This window comes from Aspergillus thermomutatus (assembly GCF_002237265.1).
Source record: "Aspergillus thermomutatus strain HMR AF 39 chromosome Unknown NODE_24, whole genome shotgun sequence".
In the NCBI taxonomy this organism is placed as follows: Eukaryota; Fungi; Ascomycota; class Eurotiomycetes; order Eurotiales; family Aspergillaceae; genus Aspergillus; species Aspergillus thermomutatus.
In genome coordinates this window covers 120723-136335 of record NW_020798072.1, presented here as the reverse complement: position 1 = coordinate 136335, position 15613 = coordinate 120723, and the positions used below count along the sequence as shown (strand labels likewise).

The following is a 15613-nucleotide window of genomic DNA, read 5'->3' as shown; positions in this document are numbered from 1 at the left end:
GCAAGAAACCACCGTAACACAATTCGCGCCATTATAAGACTCCAGAAAATTTAGACTGCAGGAGAAAGATCACCAGAAACTACACCATCCAATCCAATGCTGGCATATGTTCTCCACGCTCGTTGCCTGCGCGAGGAGTTTGTCCACTTGATCACTCACATTAAGCTCTTCAGTGGGCTTGAAGTCTCTACCTGTGAGCTTCTCCTTCACTCGAGCAAGCACCTGCACCGCTCGTGCATTCTGTGCCTCACGAGCTTCAGGCGGAATGCCCTCCTGGACATCGAGGATGCCACCGTCGAGGATAGATGGGCGACGGTGACGGGAGAAATTGCTGGGTTGAACGCCATGTTCAAGGTTCATGACGGACGTAATCGACTGCCGGCGCTCAGTGCTGAACGGCGGCCGTTCTGGCGACTCGCGAATGTTCAGACGCCAGTTGATCAAGGGATCGTGAATGAACTGTAGTAAAAGATCAAAGGTCAGTTTCAAATCACCATCTCCGTAAATATTGAGTTAAAAGTGGATAAGACGTACCGCTTCAAGAACGGCCATAAGGGAATCCTTGTTGTCTCTGATCACGCGCATAACAGCCTCGCAAGTGATACGGTAGCTTCCCTCAATATTGCTGACTTCCATGGCGAAGGTCAACATGCGAGTCAACCGGAAGGGCACCCGCTCTGGGTACTTCTCACGGTGCATTGCCACCTCAAAGCAGTCACCGAAATCGATATGGACCACTCTTCCGGTGGTGCGCTCCAGCAGAAGGTTGGACGGGTGACGGTCACCCAGACCCAGAATATAGCCTACCATCGACATGACGCCCAGAGATCTTGTGTAATTCGTCCGTCGCTCAAGCCAGGCCTCGGAACTCTTACTCTTGAGCCACAAAACACGATACAGATCCTTTCCGGTAGTGTTGTCCATGGCGTATCCGAAGACCTCGACCTTTTGCATCAAAGTGAGATTGTCGTAATCTGGCGCCATCTGCAGCATAATGCGATGTTCGATATTGAGTAGGATGCGGCGACTTTCACGATACTCCTTGATCAGTGCATGTAATGTATCGCTGTTGCAGACCCATCCCAGGAGACCAGAACTCTGAGACAAGGGGATTGCAGGGAACCGCTGGACGGAAAGATGGCGCTTAAAGGTTTCACCGTCGTTATCAAGCAAGGTGTTCACAAGACCGAACAACTGCATGACTCTCTCATCCTGCCGAATGTCCTCATGTCCCTTGAGGAGATACATGTAAGAGCTTCCGTTACTTCCCTTCAGAGTCATTCGTCGAGGTCGCTTCTTAGTTTGAAGCACGTGCAATATAGGATCGAAGCTGATGATTCGGATGATTGGTCTGCCACTCTGGTAGGTTCCAGGAACAGCAAGGGCAAGGTCATGGCAGTCCTTGAGCCTGGGAGAGACATATTTGAGGTCAAGAGTCGACAACTGTGGAAGCTGCCGGCTAATCTTGCGGAATACAGTATAGTAGAGATCCCAAGCTTGGTTCAGATCGCCAATTTCTTCCGTCTCACGATACAGCATACAGTAGTGCTTCGCCTCTGCAAGATCCCGTCCAAATGCCTGGGCGAAAGAAACCTCACGTAGGGTTTCCGCACCCTTGTCAAGCATGTCATGCAGTGGCGCCAGGGTTGCAAACATGCCCTCCACATCATGGTCACCGAAGTAGAGCCGAGAGGCTTCCTCCAAGCCTTCATGCCAGAGTTCGTGCCACAGAACCGCGACTCGAATCAACTCATGACTGACAAGATCGGCTTGCTCAACTAAAGTAGCACTGTGCTGCCGCATACTATCCATAATGGTGCTGGCGGATTGCGAACGGCGGGTAATATGTGATTTCATCGCAACGGTCAATGGGTACACCAGCGCCTGCGGGTGGGCCTTACCTACTTCGGCCAGTAGGCGATGAACAGCGGTTCGAACCTTGAGGTTTGGTTGATTGATACGAGCGATGAGTTGTGGAGTTACCGCAAGCCAGGTGTCAATGTTTACTGTGGTGAAGCCTTCTGTGACAACATTATTCACTTCTTGGTCACCGCCGTAAGTGAACCAGAGGGTCAGAAGTCTCAGGATATCCTGAAGAGATGAGGTCGACGACAAAGCAATTGATCTGAGGAAGCCTCCAATGGCAGGTATGACATGCTCTGTCACAATATGGCCAGGGACTACGGGCTTGATACTTCCGTCCCTGCTTGCCTGACTGGCAATCGTTGTCACGACTTCAAAGTTGGCCAACGCCCAGGAATGCCAGGCTTTGTACGAGTCGCGGTTGTATTTCGTGGCCGCGGAATATGCGCCAAGAACCTCGCGAACGTGTTCGGGCTTCCAGTCGCCTCTTTGTAGAGTCGTCTGCCACTCTCCCTGCCTAAGATAACTCTTGGAAAGGAGCTTGCGGAACTTGGCTACATCGCCAATACGTTGACGGAGACCCATCATATCCGCGTGATTTGCCTCTGCAATACCGTTGACACCGTTGACACCATTGATTCCGTTATGATCTGACTGTGATACCATGAGCGCGTTGAAGCGATTCAAGTCATCAGTCAGATTTGCAGTGAACTCTTTTAGCATTTGGAGAGCTTCGCGCTGACGACCAGTAGCCCAATTGAATTTCAAGCGAGCGTAAGTCACTTCGGGAGGAGCGATCGTTCTTGTACCGCTGTTGTCAGTGACAACGGTCTCCAAAGACGCAAGAGATCGTTCGGCAAGTCCCATGCGATTGGATTTACGGCAGAGGTTAGCAAACTTAATCCACATATCAAGGTTCTCGCGGGGTGAAGTGACGAGCGCCCTGACTTTGAGCATGCGCTGCCATACTTCAACATTCTGTTGGCAGCCGAGCAATCTCTTATTCCATGTCTGACGCATTGACTCCTGCTTCTCAGGGTCGCCAATGTTCTGTTTGTACGTGATGATCTCCTCCAATTCAGCAAGCATCTGAACACGAACGACAACATTGTAGGCACGGTTATATGACTCTCCAAGTAACGCTGATAGTTCTGTGTCGAGGCCGTTCCGTGCTTTCTCAATGTACATCGTCGCCTCATCAAATTGATTCCGGTGGATCGCAAGAATTGCACCGAAGAAAGATCTATCCGGAGACTGCTCTTTCATCACACCCAAGTAGGAATCCATCAGCTCCCATTGACCTCGTCCCCAGGCTGCGGCTGCTGCTAGGGGAGCAATGGCTCTGCGATGTTCCAGCGAAGCCTGGTTCCACTTCTCCTGGGCGAGGTCTGATAATACCTTCCACTCGCCAAGCGCATGCAGACACCGCATCTTGCCCATAGTGACACCAAACGAGTCTGGATCAATTTTCTCGCGGCGTTTGTACGCTGCAAGTGCCTCTTCCCATCGCTGAAGTTTCTCGAACCATGTCTCCTTCAGCTCTACATCCCGGTAGGCTTGAGCTTTGCGGAGGATACCAATGGCGGCGTCAGACTGCTGAAGCTGGTTGTTAATGGTGATCAGAGCCTCCACAGCGCCGGAGTTCTGATCTTGTTCAAATTCCAGCTCTTTGTAATGGAGCGCCTTGGCAAATGCATGACACTTTGCGGCATACTTGCCAAGTGTACGAATGTCAATGGGAAGAGCCTTATCATCATGCTCCATAAACTCAGCAAGATTGAGAAGTATTTGGAGTATCTCAGGAGGGATATTTGGTGAAGTGAGAGCCTTCTCAATCGAGCGTACGAGCTCTTCTTGATATTGATCGTACAGCTCCGTCCAGCAGGATACAAATGCTGCGTTGAAGAGATCCCTTGCTAATGGCTGGTATATACCAGCCAAACTGGCGCATGCTCGTAGTGCTGGTGAGGGTGATTCTTTCAAAAGCTCCACGCTGAAACGTCGTATCCATTCCTGCCAGTCTTCACGGGTTGACTTTTGTGAGGCGTCCCAAGCATTCTTCAGATGTTGCTGATTGACAACCATTTTCTTCTGGCCAATGTCAGAATAGCTTGATTCATCCGCCAGTGTACCCGTAGTTTCATCAGGATTCAAGTCCTGCGGAAGTGGATCACCCTTTTGAAGTTTGGAAACTAGAATTTGGTAATTGACATGATTAATCTGGTGATGTGTCAAGACCTTGTTCAGGAGATTTATGTAGTGGCAGAAATCCTGGCCGAGCTGGAAGATAAGAGCACAGATACAGTCCATGGCTGCTTGTCTCAACGTCCGGTCGTTTCCTGCAACAACTCGCGCCAAGGAGTGGATCATCAAAGATGCAAAGTCGGAAACATTTACTTGCCGTGACAACTTTGTGAGGCTATCGATGGCGGATTTCCTGATACTTTGAGGATTCTGGGCTCTCTCAAAGAGGCGTACCATGGATGGGATGATCAAATGCATGTATTCTTCCCCACTGGCGCCAAAGATGAGGAACGCGTGGAGAATCCTTTCTGAAGGCTGGCGGCGAGGGGTGTTGTCCTTCTCAAGAGTGTCCAACATTGAAGGAATCATGGCTGCCAGGTACTTTTTGAACTCACCCTCCAGAGACTTAGCTATCGCTTCAATGAGTGACAAGATAGTCGCTTGCACTTGGTAGGATGAATCCCAAAATTCCTGGATGACCTCAATAATCTCTGGGAGGAAGGCTCGAATATGCTGTCGAACAATATTCACCAAGATAGCCATTTGATTGAAGTAGGATTCTAGGCGGCTAGGCGGCGAACCTCTGATGACCGATATGAAGCCGGGAATGATCTGGCCCAGAAACGGCACACACTTTAAACCCAGAGTCTTAAAGATTGTAACAATCGCATCGATGACCGCAGAGTGGTACTGAGCAAGGGAGTTTTCACGCAAGATATTCTGCATCAAGGTATGGATGACGACAGTTGGATAATACTCCTCGTTGGAAGGCGTGAGACCCTGCATGATGAGGGCAACATCAGAGACCGTCTGAATTTCGTTGATGTGGTGGACATCGGGTTCGATTTCGCTAATTTGTTGGTACTTGTACGGATCAAGAGCACCAAGAATTCCCAGCAACTTGATGGTCTCTTTGCGCAAAGACCCAGTTTGCTCTGTCTTGATGATATTAATGAGAACGGCAAGCAGATGAGGATATTCCAGAAATGGATCAATGACATAGCCAGAGTTGCTGGCTAATTGGCCCAGCGTTCGCAAAGCCGACTCTCGCTTAGCATGTGAAGAGAGATCCTGCAATGAGTCCAGGATGATTGGCATTAGCTGCGGGAGGTAATTTCTCATTTCTGCGCCGCCAACACTCGCAAGCTCTCCCACAGCTTTCAAAGTGGTCGAGGCGACGCCTGGGTTGGCGTCCGTTGCCTTCGGGAGTAACGTTGTCACCATAGGATCGACATACGACCTAATGAGCTTGGTCGCATTCGAGACGAATAGGCTGATGAGTTGAGCACTCTCCTCCTTCTGTCGGGCCGTGCTCGCAAATCCAAGACCTGTCAGAAGATTCACTAGCAATTTTCGTAGTGGCGGGAACACATAGGCTGGGTTGACGCTTGAAAGACGGCCAATGATACAAATTGCAGCTTCCCGAACGGCAAAGACTTCGTCGTTTACGGCTAAGAACAGACAGCGGATGTTTTCTGGTCTTGCAAGATGACGATCAAATTTGCGATCCAGCGACCACAATACTGTACGTCGGATCTCTGGGTCTGGGTCACCGATTCCGACGGTCAGCAATTTATCAATAACTTCGCTGACGACCTGTATGGAATGACTGCTTGTCTGATTAATGATTGGATCATGGACAAAAAGTTGGCAGCAGGTGAGCGCTGCAGCCTTCCGAATCTCAGTATTGTCATTCTCGACGTAATTGATGGCCACATCGCGCACAAATTCATTGAGAATGTGACCGGAGAAATCAAAACTTCCCAGAGTATGAAGTGCCAGAGCAATTTCCGCGTCAGAGTGCAACTCCTGGGGAGCGAAGTCCTTTGCGAATGACGGCATGGGAGGTAGCCTGCTCTCTGGGCAACCGAGGGGACGAAAGGGTGTCCCGTGAAGGATCAAACTGAGCATATCCAAGAGCTTTTCCTGAATGGTAGGTTTGATGGGCGGGATGTAGTGAGCCATGTCAACAAGTGCTTGTGTCAGTGATTCGCTCAACCCACACGCAAATATAGGGTCAAGCAAAGATTCCATATATTTACTGAGCGCCTGCTCAACAGCCAAGGATAGCATGCTGATGCACTCGAACATTGGTGCTTCGTTTACAGCAGCTCGATTTCGACTTGCAGATGTTAGCTCACTTTCAATGAGACGAGAGCACAGAGACTTACGCTTTTAGTGCTAGTCCTTCGCGTATGTAGATGATGATTCCATCAAGATACTGTGCAATGGCAGCACCAACTGCATTAGCGATTTTTCCAATCGCTATGAATGCTGCGTCTCGTTCCTTGTCTCTCTTCAGTTGCGCCTGCAGGTAAATCATGAATCTATGGAGGTAGATCTCTGTAAAGTCGACAGGGGCGTAGGAGGCGAGTATAGGGATTGTCTGGACAACTTGGGCGCGAATCTTATGGTCACGGTGATCCTTGAGACGGAGAACAATCTCACATGCGTTCCGATAATGCTCGTTCATGAACATCGCTCCCTTGAGAAGAAGCTCTTTGAGTACTAGGAGCGATCCATGTACCCAGTCCACATTGCTTGATTTGAGACCCAAAAGTGCTTCCTCATATATTCTCGCAAACCACAATTGTCGGACTTGAACGTCTCTGGCGGCTATGATCTCAAAGCACTCAGAGACCGCTTCCGCGGCTGTTTCTCGTATAAGAACTTTGGGGTCCCGCAGAGCGACCCAGATGAGTTCGAAGATCTGTGGAACAAACCCATAAAGGAGCGTTGGCGAGCCTTTGGCAAGCTCTCTTATGACAAGCACAGCAGCGAAGCGCCTGCTTTCCTGTCGTTCAGACTGAAGCCATTCTAACGCTGACTGAATCTCGCTTTCGACCAATTCCGCAGTAAGAGCGCCGCCCGGCTTCGCCAATCGTCCCAAAGATCGAGCTGCATAGACCAACACTGCATTGTCATTGCTGCGCAAGGCGCTACGCAGATAACTCGCGAATCGAGTGGTTTTCTGAGCCGCATCGACGCCATCGAAATCAATCAAGCGATCAAGAGCCAAAAGTCCGCCGATCCGTTCATGTGCGTCACTGCCGGTGACCACGAGCTGCGCGATGCGTTGACTGACAGCGTTATAGAATTCGAGGAACTTCTCCGGAGGCCAATCTGCGGGGTTCGAGATCATTGGGAATTAGCCAAGTCCTGGATGCGACCGAAATGCAAAGTATTACCTCTCGAGATAGCCAGGACGTTATCGTAGAGCTCAAATGCAGCTCTTACCCGCGTCTCCTCATTCTTGGATTTCAACTCAACGAAGAGTCGCTGAGTGATGTCCGTAATAGGACCTGCTTGCGCCATGTTGGTAAACCACACCCCAGGGTGGACATTTGAAGTCAACCTCTAGGGCATGCAATTTAACACGAAGTCAGCATGAAAGATAGGAGGTCGACGGGACAGTAGTGGGCTTCAGTAGTGATGGATGAGGTGCAGGTCTCGAGAGCCTGGCGGGTGTGTGCACGGACCACACCTGTTCTCGCCTGGGGCATCAGTATTCAGCCCGGAAACTGATTACTCACTTACTCACTTGGCTATAGTCAACCTCCTTTCTAGAAACTGGTTACAACAATCCTTTTCAAGTATGGATGATTACTGCAATGCGTCATTTGGGATTATGTAGCTGAGATGGTCTCGAGGCATCTCTTCACGATGACTGCTAATGATCGGTTTGATATCTAGCCGAGAGATACCTTGCTGCGGTTCTACTTACAAACCACTTGAATCGGTCAATAAATGCTTCACAATACAGACTGATTAGAGTTTTCGAAAAGTTCGGGATGCTAGGGGCTCTCACTTGCGCTTCAATTGTCAACAACATGAATTCCAGACTGTGCAACCGAAGCTTTCTGTTCCATTGACTCGGGCACTGCTCGGGATCCCAAGTCCACTGACCTCGTCAGATGACCCTGGTCTCTTACACATGTCCGCGAGCAACGTTCTAGAGCAGGGCCCATATTGATGCTTTTCGCTACAATACACGCCCATTATTTACACAGTTGCTCCTGCAACATTACTCCTGATTGCAAGCATTCCACATTGGAACAAAAACACCGTGAAGATTCCATGTTCACTGATAAGTGATTGAACTCATTCAAAGAGCATACATATCACTACCCTCCAAGTTCGATTAGCAAGGGATCCATTGCCGTGAGTCCCAGTCGCGTGTGTGATAAGGAATAATTTCCAGACAGTGTTGACTTCTCCTGGGCAGATGCTCTAGTCGAGAGACAGGACGTTCTTGACGTCTCTTAAGTTCAGCCCCAGTCCATTTAATAGGTGCTATCTGGTTCCAGAGCACAGTATATTCTAATGCAGATGAATTCAAGCTATGGGAAGGTCCTGTATTGCTGCCCCTCTCCTGGTAGCAAGCTTGCGGTGATTCCAAGCTTTTAAAGATTTTCTGTTTGCAATCCGGTTACAACTGAGATGCCTCAGATTCACACTGATTAGTTAGGTCAATTGGCATAGTGAGAGGGTGAAATAGTTGCGCAGCCCTCTCCTTTGTTAAAGGAAGACAAGGGTGCTGTTAGGATGGCAATCCTGAGCGCAGCAGGTCATCCGTGAAACCAGGTACACCCTGAAGTATTCTTGGAACATCATTGAGAACTGATAAAGGAGCAATTCTCGCAGGATTATCCGAGAAATCAACCATGTATTATTAGTTCTAGTTCTAGGGCAGAGAGTCAAGGCTTTGAAAGTGATATACTGCAAGCATGGATTAGCCATAATCGACTAGTTGCAATTAACAAAAGCCTCCATCTATTTCGCAAACCATTTTCAATCTTGTGTGTTACAAAGGCGCCATGTACCCGACAACTGACTCTTTTCAAATGTCTGTAGGTACCTTATATCAGTGTTCGACTCCGACGTCATCTGCTTTGGTCGGGGAAACCCCACTAAACCCGATATCTTACCCCTCAGGCCCGAGATATTGAATGGACTTCATCCCGCGTGTTAGCTACCAGGAGATCAATCCGACGGATTTAGCGAGGAAACCAAGGTCTTCTTTCCGTCTATCTCCGCCTTGATTGACGGAAACTTTCTGTGATATTTGTAATCATCGCAACACCTCTGATTTGCGAGTCCAATGACAACCACAACAGTAGGTCGCAATAATAGTGGGGAAGATCATGAAAGAGGGGCGATGCAAGCCTACTTAAAGACAGTGTACCTCCTCAGGGACGTGCCTTGACTTGCACCCGTCACTTTGACAATTTGATGCAACCAGACCCTTATCAATCGCCGGCACAATGGTTAAAGTTCTTCTGACTGGTAAGCTTCAAGTACCATCCTGGCTATTAGCTCTGTAGCCTAATGCTCGGTCTAGGGGGCAGTGGCTTCATCGCTGCTCATTGTATTGATGTGCTGCTGGCACGCGGGTAAGTGCAGAATACTTGAAGCCATAGACTGTTCTGGGTGAGCTGACGAGGATGCAATACAGATATGATACCGTGGTAACTGTTCGATCCGAGGAGAAGGGCCAGAAGATACTCGAAGCTCATCCCAATACACCGAAGGAGAAGCTTTCTTTTGTTGTTGTCAAGGATGTCGCAGCAGATGGAGCCTTCGATGAGGTAAGAATTCTTTTTTCTTGAGGCCCTCAGTGTCACACTGGCTCGATCCATCTAGCAACTCCAAAGCTAATCCCTGTTAAGGCCGTCAAATCTTATCCACCATTCGACTATGTCCTTCATACTGCCTCTCCTTTCCACTTCAATGTTACCGACCCCGTGAAGGATTTCTTAGACCCTGCAATCAAGGGAACGACGGGTGTGCTCAAGGCGATCATGGCCTACGCACCAACGGTCAAGAGAGTCGTTATTACCTCATCTTTTGCAGCGATTCTCAATGCGAAGCAGCATGCCAAGGAGTACAGCGAGGAGAACTGGAACCCTGTTACCTGGGAAGAAGCGCTGGATCCTTCTGCAACCTACAGAGGTAGTAAAGTATGTATACGTCCTCGTATCTCGTATTGTGCTTGGCTGACATATGCGCCTACCCCAAGACTTTCGCGGAAAAGGCTGCTTGGGACTTTGTCGAAAAAGAGAAACCCAACTTTGACATTGCAACCATCAACCCACCTTTGGTGCTCGGTCCAATCGTGCACTACTTGAACTCGCTCGACGCCATAAACACTTCCAACAAACGAATTGCCGATATGGTCCGAGGCCATTGCAAAGACGGTCTTCCTCCTACAGGCACATTCCTCTGGGTAGATGTCCATGATGTTGCGCTGGCACACGTCAGAGCTATCGAAGTTCCGGAAGCAGGCGGCCAAAGATTCTTCGTCACGGCCGGCCATTTCTCAAATAAGGCCGTCGCTGATATCATTCGCGAGGCATATCCTGAGCTGGCTGATAAACTACCTTCCAAGGACTCGCCAGATGATATGCCGGCTGATATATACGGTTTTAACAACAAAAAATCAATCGAGGTCTTGGGTATCCAGTACCGGTCATTGAAGCAATCAGTTACAGAAACAGTCCAGTCGTTGTTAGCTGTTGGGGCTTGAACAGCAAGAAAATCTTGAATATGGTCTAGAAATAGAGTCAATGTATACAAATTTTGTGCCTCAATAATGTAGGGAATAGTAGTTGATGATTCATCTAAATTCACAGAGATGCAACAACATAGTTATTGGGGAAATGCAGCCCACTAAGATGCGCTTCTGGGCGCTGCCACTCACCGTACGCGGCTTGGCATGCAAATGCAATCAACTTTTCTCCAGCTCAATCCGCATCGAGGAGACAACATCGAGACACTGCAATTGTCTTCCATAACGCCCATGGCGACGGCCAGGTTATCGCCGACGGCGAATCTTCTTCGGAAGTCCCGTCTCTTTGCGCTTCCATCAGCCTTACCATTACCCCAGCAAGATGCAACCTCGAAGACCGTTTTCGAATCCGACACCGCAACCCTGCCTCATCCGATCCGACCATCCATTGTCACCCCGGCTTCGTCGCTAGCGAGAGGAGACTGGGGGTTAAAGCGACCACTCCCTGCAAAGTCAACATCAGAAAAGTCGTCCCGGCCTGTTGTCCGCCTCAACGCACTCGACACATTCGAACATGTCACAGACTTCGAATCCGCCGCCGACCACACGGTGACTTTGGAGAAATTCCAGGAGCTTCATATGCCCATGTCCCTTCCTTCCAAGGTCAACTACGCGACTAGCATGGTCCCTAGACACCAGAGTCCTTTCGAATCCGTGGTTGACAATACCGATACGAGCAAAGGCCTTCAGGAGCCTGGTGCCAAACAGTTCAGACATTCTGGGCCTTGGCTCGCGGGGCAGACGGAGGCGGAGTTCAATGCTTATCTGAGTAAAGTGCGCGCGAGGAAGCCTGAGCTACTCCAGAAGCTCCGTGAACACTTCATTGCCAAGCGAACTGCTGAACGCAGAAAGCAAGCCCAGGATAACGGCGAGGATCTAGAAGCACTTGGTCCGCTCAACGTCACCGAGGAAGAGTTCCAAAGGTACATCAAATCGCTCCGAGCCGACCCCTTCTCTCTCGGCCCCGTGGTCTTCGAACTGTTGGATCTTCCATCGCCCCCCGCCGTCCCTAGCGACCGTATCGGACACAAGTACTACCAATCTCCAGGTACTAAACTCTCCTCTGCGGAGTATGCTGTATCCGGTCCCCCGAAGACACACCCTTCTGCTGGTCTGTCATATACGCGGTCTCATGCTCTGATTTACAACCACCCGAAATTCGGTCCCCAGGCATACCAACGCCCTGTGCAGGCCCGTATCCTGCGGCCGAAGGGTCGCTTCAAGGGCAAAACATCTAAGGCTATTGCTGGTGTTGGTGGTATCGCGGTGGAAGATCTCAACGCCATGACTTTTATTGAACAAGGCTCGCCAGCAGGTCTTGGGTACTTCGACGCATCCATCCCCGGTGGTGCGAAGTACTGGGTTACTCCCATCCGTGCTTCGGTTGACTCGGACGGTAGAATCGGCCTGGCGTCATACCGGGCTAGCGCCACTGCTAAGGCACCTTATGGTATTGAGGAATACAAGAAGCCTAGCTTGACAAGTATTTCCCAGGTCGCCCGTGGGGAGCAGCGTGTGGTGCCCAAGTTGGACAGATTGTTGACCCAGACTCGGAGGGGAGGGGATATGTCTGCAATAGAGCAGCCCCAGCAAGATAAAGAGGACGTTGCACGAAACCTTTTGAGGACTCTCAGCTCTATTTAAGTGTTTGTCCCAATGTCTATACCTGGCGATACGGAGAGCTGGCTGTACGATTAGATTACTCTTATTTCCTGTTGATCTTGTGATATAAAGTTGGACGCATTGTGTAAATTGAATTTTGGAGGCAAATCAACATTTCAAATGTCATTCCGAACTCCCCGCAAGAGAGAATTGTGTTCAATGGTAGAAGTTTGGCAACCAGCACTCATCTGAGTACTCTGTAGATAAGCCTGGGCACAACTATGTACTTACCTCATTGGGAAAGGTGCCCTTTGATGCAATGGTTGACTGCCGACTGATTTCTTGGCGTTTCAGTGAGGGTAAGATCTATCATGTGACCATACTAGGGTTTCCGCACACCAGCATCTCCAATATAGCAAGAAAAAAGAACGGATCAGGTCTCGTCTTTCGAACATCCATCCAGCCAGCACACAACCGCCAAAATGGGTCGCGTTAGAACCAAGGTAAGTCACAGAGAAAGAATCATGAGATTTTCTTTGAGTGATGGCCAAAAGAGTGTCAATTCTGACGAAATGTTTTTTTCTCGATAATAGACAGTCAAGAGGTCCGCCAAGGTCATCATCGAGCGCTACTACCCCAAGTTGACGCTCGACTTCGAGACCAACAAGCGTCTTTGCGATGAGATCGCTATCATTGCCTCCAAGCGTCTTCGCAACAAGGTAGGCAATCTAATATTGGGCCGCACAGCAGTCGGAATTTGACGTGCTGACGAACAACCAGATCGCTGGTTACACCACCCACCTTATGAAGCGTATCCAGCGTGGCCCTGTCCGCGGTATCTCTTTCAAGCTGCAGGAGGAGGAGCGTGAGCGCAAGGATCAGTACGTTCCTGAGGTCTCCGCTCTGGATGTTTCCCAGACCGAGTCCGGCCAGCTCGATGTCGATGCCGACACCAAGGACCTCCTCAAGTCCATGGGCGTAAGTTTAGCTTTTCAGCGCGGTTGCTCGTGGTTTAAACTCAGTCCGTTAACCTTTCTTCTTCACTACAGTTCGACAACCTCAAGGTCAACGTTATCAACGTCTCCCAGCAGCAGGTCCAGGAGCGCCCCCGCCGCTTCCGGTAGATTCGCGCGCCCTCAAGCCTCGATGAAAAAAGTTAATGATTGTCTTCGGTCGACCTATGGCGTTCTCAATCATGCTTGCTCTGGCTGGCTTTCCGCAGCTATCATGTAGCCTAGAGACACAGGAATGAAACATGATTCTCGCTGAGAAAGGTGTCGCCGATTCTCCTGATGGAGATGACGCTTGATTGCCAAAATTTCTCCTTTTGCTTACTATCCGCCTCGCCTCGGAGCGGACAATACGTAGAAGATCCTGCCTGCATGATGTGCAGGATGCCGTCAGAGAGCAGCAGTCCTTTTTTCCTTTGCGAATTGCACCACCAACTGCACCTCATTGGATCAGATTCGGGTTATTCCAGTCTATTTACAACAGTAACTTGGGTATCGTCATAAACAAAAACGCCGTAGAACCACAAAGCAAAATATCTCATCGCACTCTGTCGCGACCAAGCCCATGTCAAACCTGACGAGATTGATGCATATCAACATCACATTTCCTTTGGCACGTAACCTTCAATGGAGCCTCCTTTGTCATCGCCTGGCCGCATTTGCGGAGGTGTGACCTCGTGGGAGAGATCCTCGTTCTCTCGAACTGCTATATCCACTCTGCCGGCTCGAAGAGCTGGATTTGCATCTCCACGTTCCATGGCGAGCTCACGAGAGCGAGCGTCATCAAGAAGGGATATGCCAGAGACGGCGCTGGCTAGATCATTCGGCCCTTCAGTTTCTTCCATGTGGAGGTCTTCCATTTGACCAGTGACTTCTTTCAGGGTGGCTGGACTGCTCATCTTGCCTTTTTGTTTTCGTGCCCTGGCCCGGCCTTCTTCGAGTAATAAGAGCTCCTTGCCGCGGGCACCATCCCGGCGCTCCCATGCAGGTTCCTCTGCCAATTGCACCCGTATATACATCGCTCGTTCGGCGCATTCATCCGAACACCACATTTCGAGCTTCTCTTTCGGGATAATATTCATCTCGCGCCCACGACCCCCAGGGCCGCTACCCTTGGCGCCCCATGTAATTCTGTACTTGCCTCCAACGTCCTCTTTACGGTGCTCGTGGGGACATAAACCATATCCACAAAGGCCCTCGATGTTCCGTTCAAGGATCAAATTGTCGTAGTCGGCAGGCTGGAAGGGAACAAGGGCTGCTTTGAAAGCCCGAGCGTCTTCGGCAGACGGAGCCGAAGGGTCTGCTGACGGCGAAGAAGGAAAAGTGACAAGCTCGAGGATACGGTCTAGGATTAGAGCTTCTGTGTCTTTCTGTGCCTGAATCTGGTGCGCATGATGCATGGCGATTGCGAGATGTCGTGGATCGACGTTTGACTTGTTCGTAGGTTGGCCCTCTTGCGGCTGGGGCGCCTTTGACTTGGGTGGCGCACGACGGGCATTGCTGGGCTTTTGTGGTGCTGCTGGTGAGGAGGCTGCATGTGCAGTTGGAAGAGAAGTTTTGAGAATAGGTTTATTTGCGGACATGATGAGCTTTGAATATGGGTTGACTTCAGCAGCGACACTATCTTTGTGCTTAGTAGCAGAATAAGAAAGCAAGAAAGGAAGCTGATACTGTAGTGGTGTTCGTCGGGTTGGCACGAGGCAAACCCCGGATTCGGTGAGGTTTACTGAGCCACCAGTGGGATTCAATTCAATAACAAACACCAAAGGAAGATAGGATTGAAATTTGAGTACTTAAAAGTAGTACCCTTTTGATCCAGTGTATGTCGCTCAAAGATAACCACTTTTCTCTAGGAAGTGAATTAGAAGCGAGGCAGGTCTGTTGGAACTTGGCGGCATTATTTATTAGGTAGCCGCTGATCGCCCGTGGTGGAGCACCTTGTCCCGCCTGACGGTGACGACCACCACTCGCTGCGCTGCTACAAGACTACTGCCACCTCCGTGATTCCCCTCGATGCCTCCTCTTCGACTTCTCTAAACTACTCGTCCCCGTTATTTTTCTACATCCTTGGCATTTAATCACACAGGACACTTTGTCTCATCTAAGATCAGTGCCCCTTTGTGTAGTAAGTCATTTACTCCAGTGATCCCATGCCTAGGGGCATATACTCTGACGTACATACTGTGGATCGATCAGGCTGACAGATTACTCTCTTTTACATCCAGCATACATTCCTTCATTCACAAAGTGCATTTCCATATGACAAACTGCATTGAGATCATTCAGGAAGGCTTCTCTTGATAACGTATAGAGCTCCTTTCTCCGT

The 15613-nt window shown here is 49.8% G+C and overlaps 5 protein-coding genes across 5 annotated transcripts; 3 read left to right on the top strand and 2 right to left on the bottom strand.

Moving 5' to 3' along the window:
• Positions 1-69: 69 nt before the first annotated feature.
• On the bottom strand, positions 70-7422 carry tor (putative TOR pathway phosphatidylinositol 3-kinase TorA; the record flags this gene model as incomplete). Its single annotated transcript, XM_026762473.1, has 4 exons — positions 70-459; positions 535-6229; positions 6279-7230; positions 7296-7422. 4 exons carry the CDS (start codon positions 7420-7422, stop codon positions 70-72), a joined length of 7164 nt encoding a protein of 2387 aa, XP_026617391.1.
• A 1949-nt stretch (positions 7423-9371) lies between these two features.
• CDV56_108799 (SDR family oxidoreductase) lies at positions 9372-10633 on the top strand (the record flags this gene model as incomplete). Its single annotated transcript, XM_026762418.1, has 5 exons — positions 9372-9393; positions 9449-9500; positions 9563-9695; positions 9777-10067; positions 10127-10633. 5 exons carry the CDS (start codon positions 9372-9374, stop codon positions 10631-10633), a joined length of 1005 nt encoding a protein of 334 aa, XP_026617390.1.
• A 189-nt stretch (positions 10634-10822) lies between these two features.
• On the top strand, positions 10823-12319 carry CDV56_108771 (mitochondrial 37S ribosomal protein bS1m; the record flags this gene model as incomplete). Its single annotated transcript, XM_026762390.1, has 1 exon — positions 10823-12319. The coding sequence occupies one exon, from the start codon at positions 10823-10825 to the stop codon at positions 12317-12319; it is 1497 nt and encodes a 498-aa protein (XP_026617389.1).
• A 440-nt stretch (positions 12320-12759) lies between these two features.
• RPS17 (40S ribosomal protein eS17) lies at positions 12760-13401 on the top strand (the record flags this gene model as incomplete). Its single annotated transcript, XM_026762370.1, has 4 exons — positions 12760-12780; positions 12871-12996; positions 13058-13255; positions 13327-13401. The coding sequence occupies 4 exons, from the start codon at positions 12760-12762 to the stop codon at positions 13399-13401; spliced, it is 420 nt and encodes a 139-aa protein (XP_026617388.1).
• A 485-nt stretch (positions 13402-13886) lies between these two features.
• On the bottom strand, positions 13887-14870 carry CDV56_108716 (Rtr1/RPAP2 family protein phosphatase; the record flags this gene model as incomplete). Its single annotated transcript, XM_026762335.1, has 1 exon — positions 13887-14870. One exon carries the CDS (start codon positions 14868-14870, stop codon positions 13887-13889), a length of 984 nt encoding a protein of 327 aa, XP_026617387.1.
• Between the last annotated feature and the right edge of the window lie 743 nt (positions 14871-15613).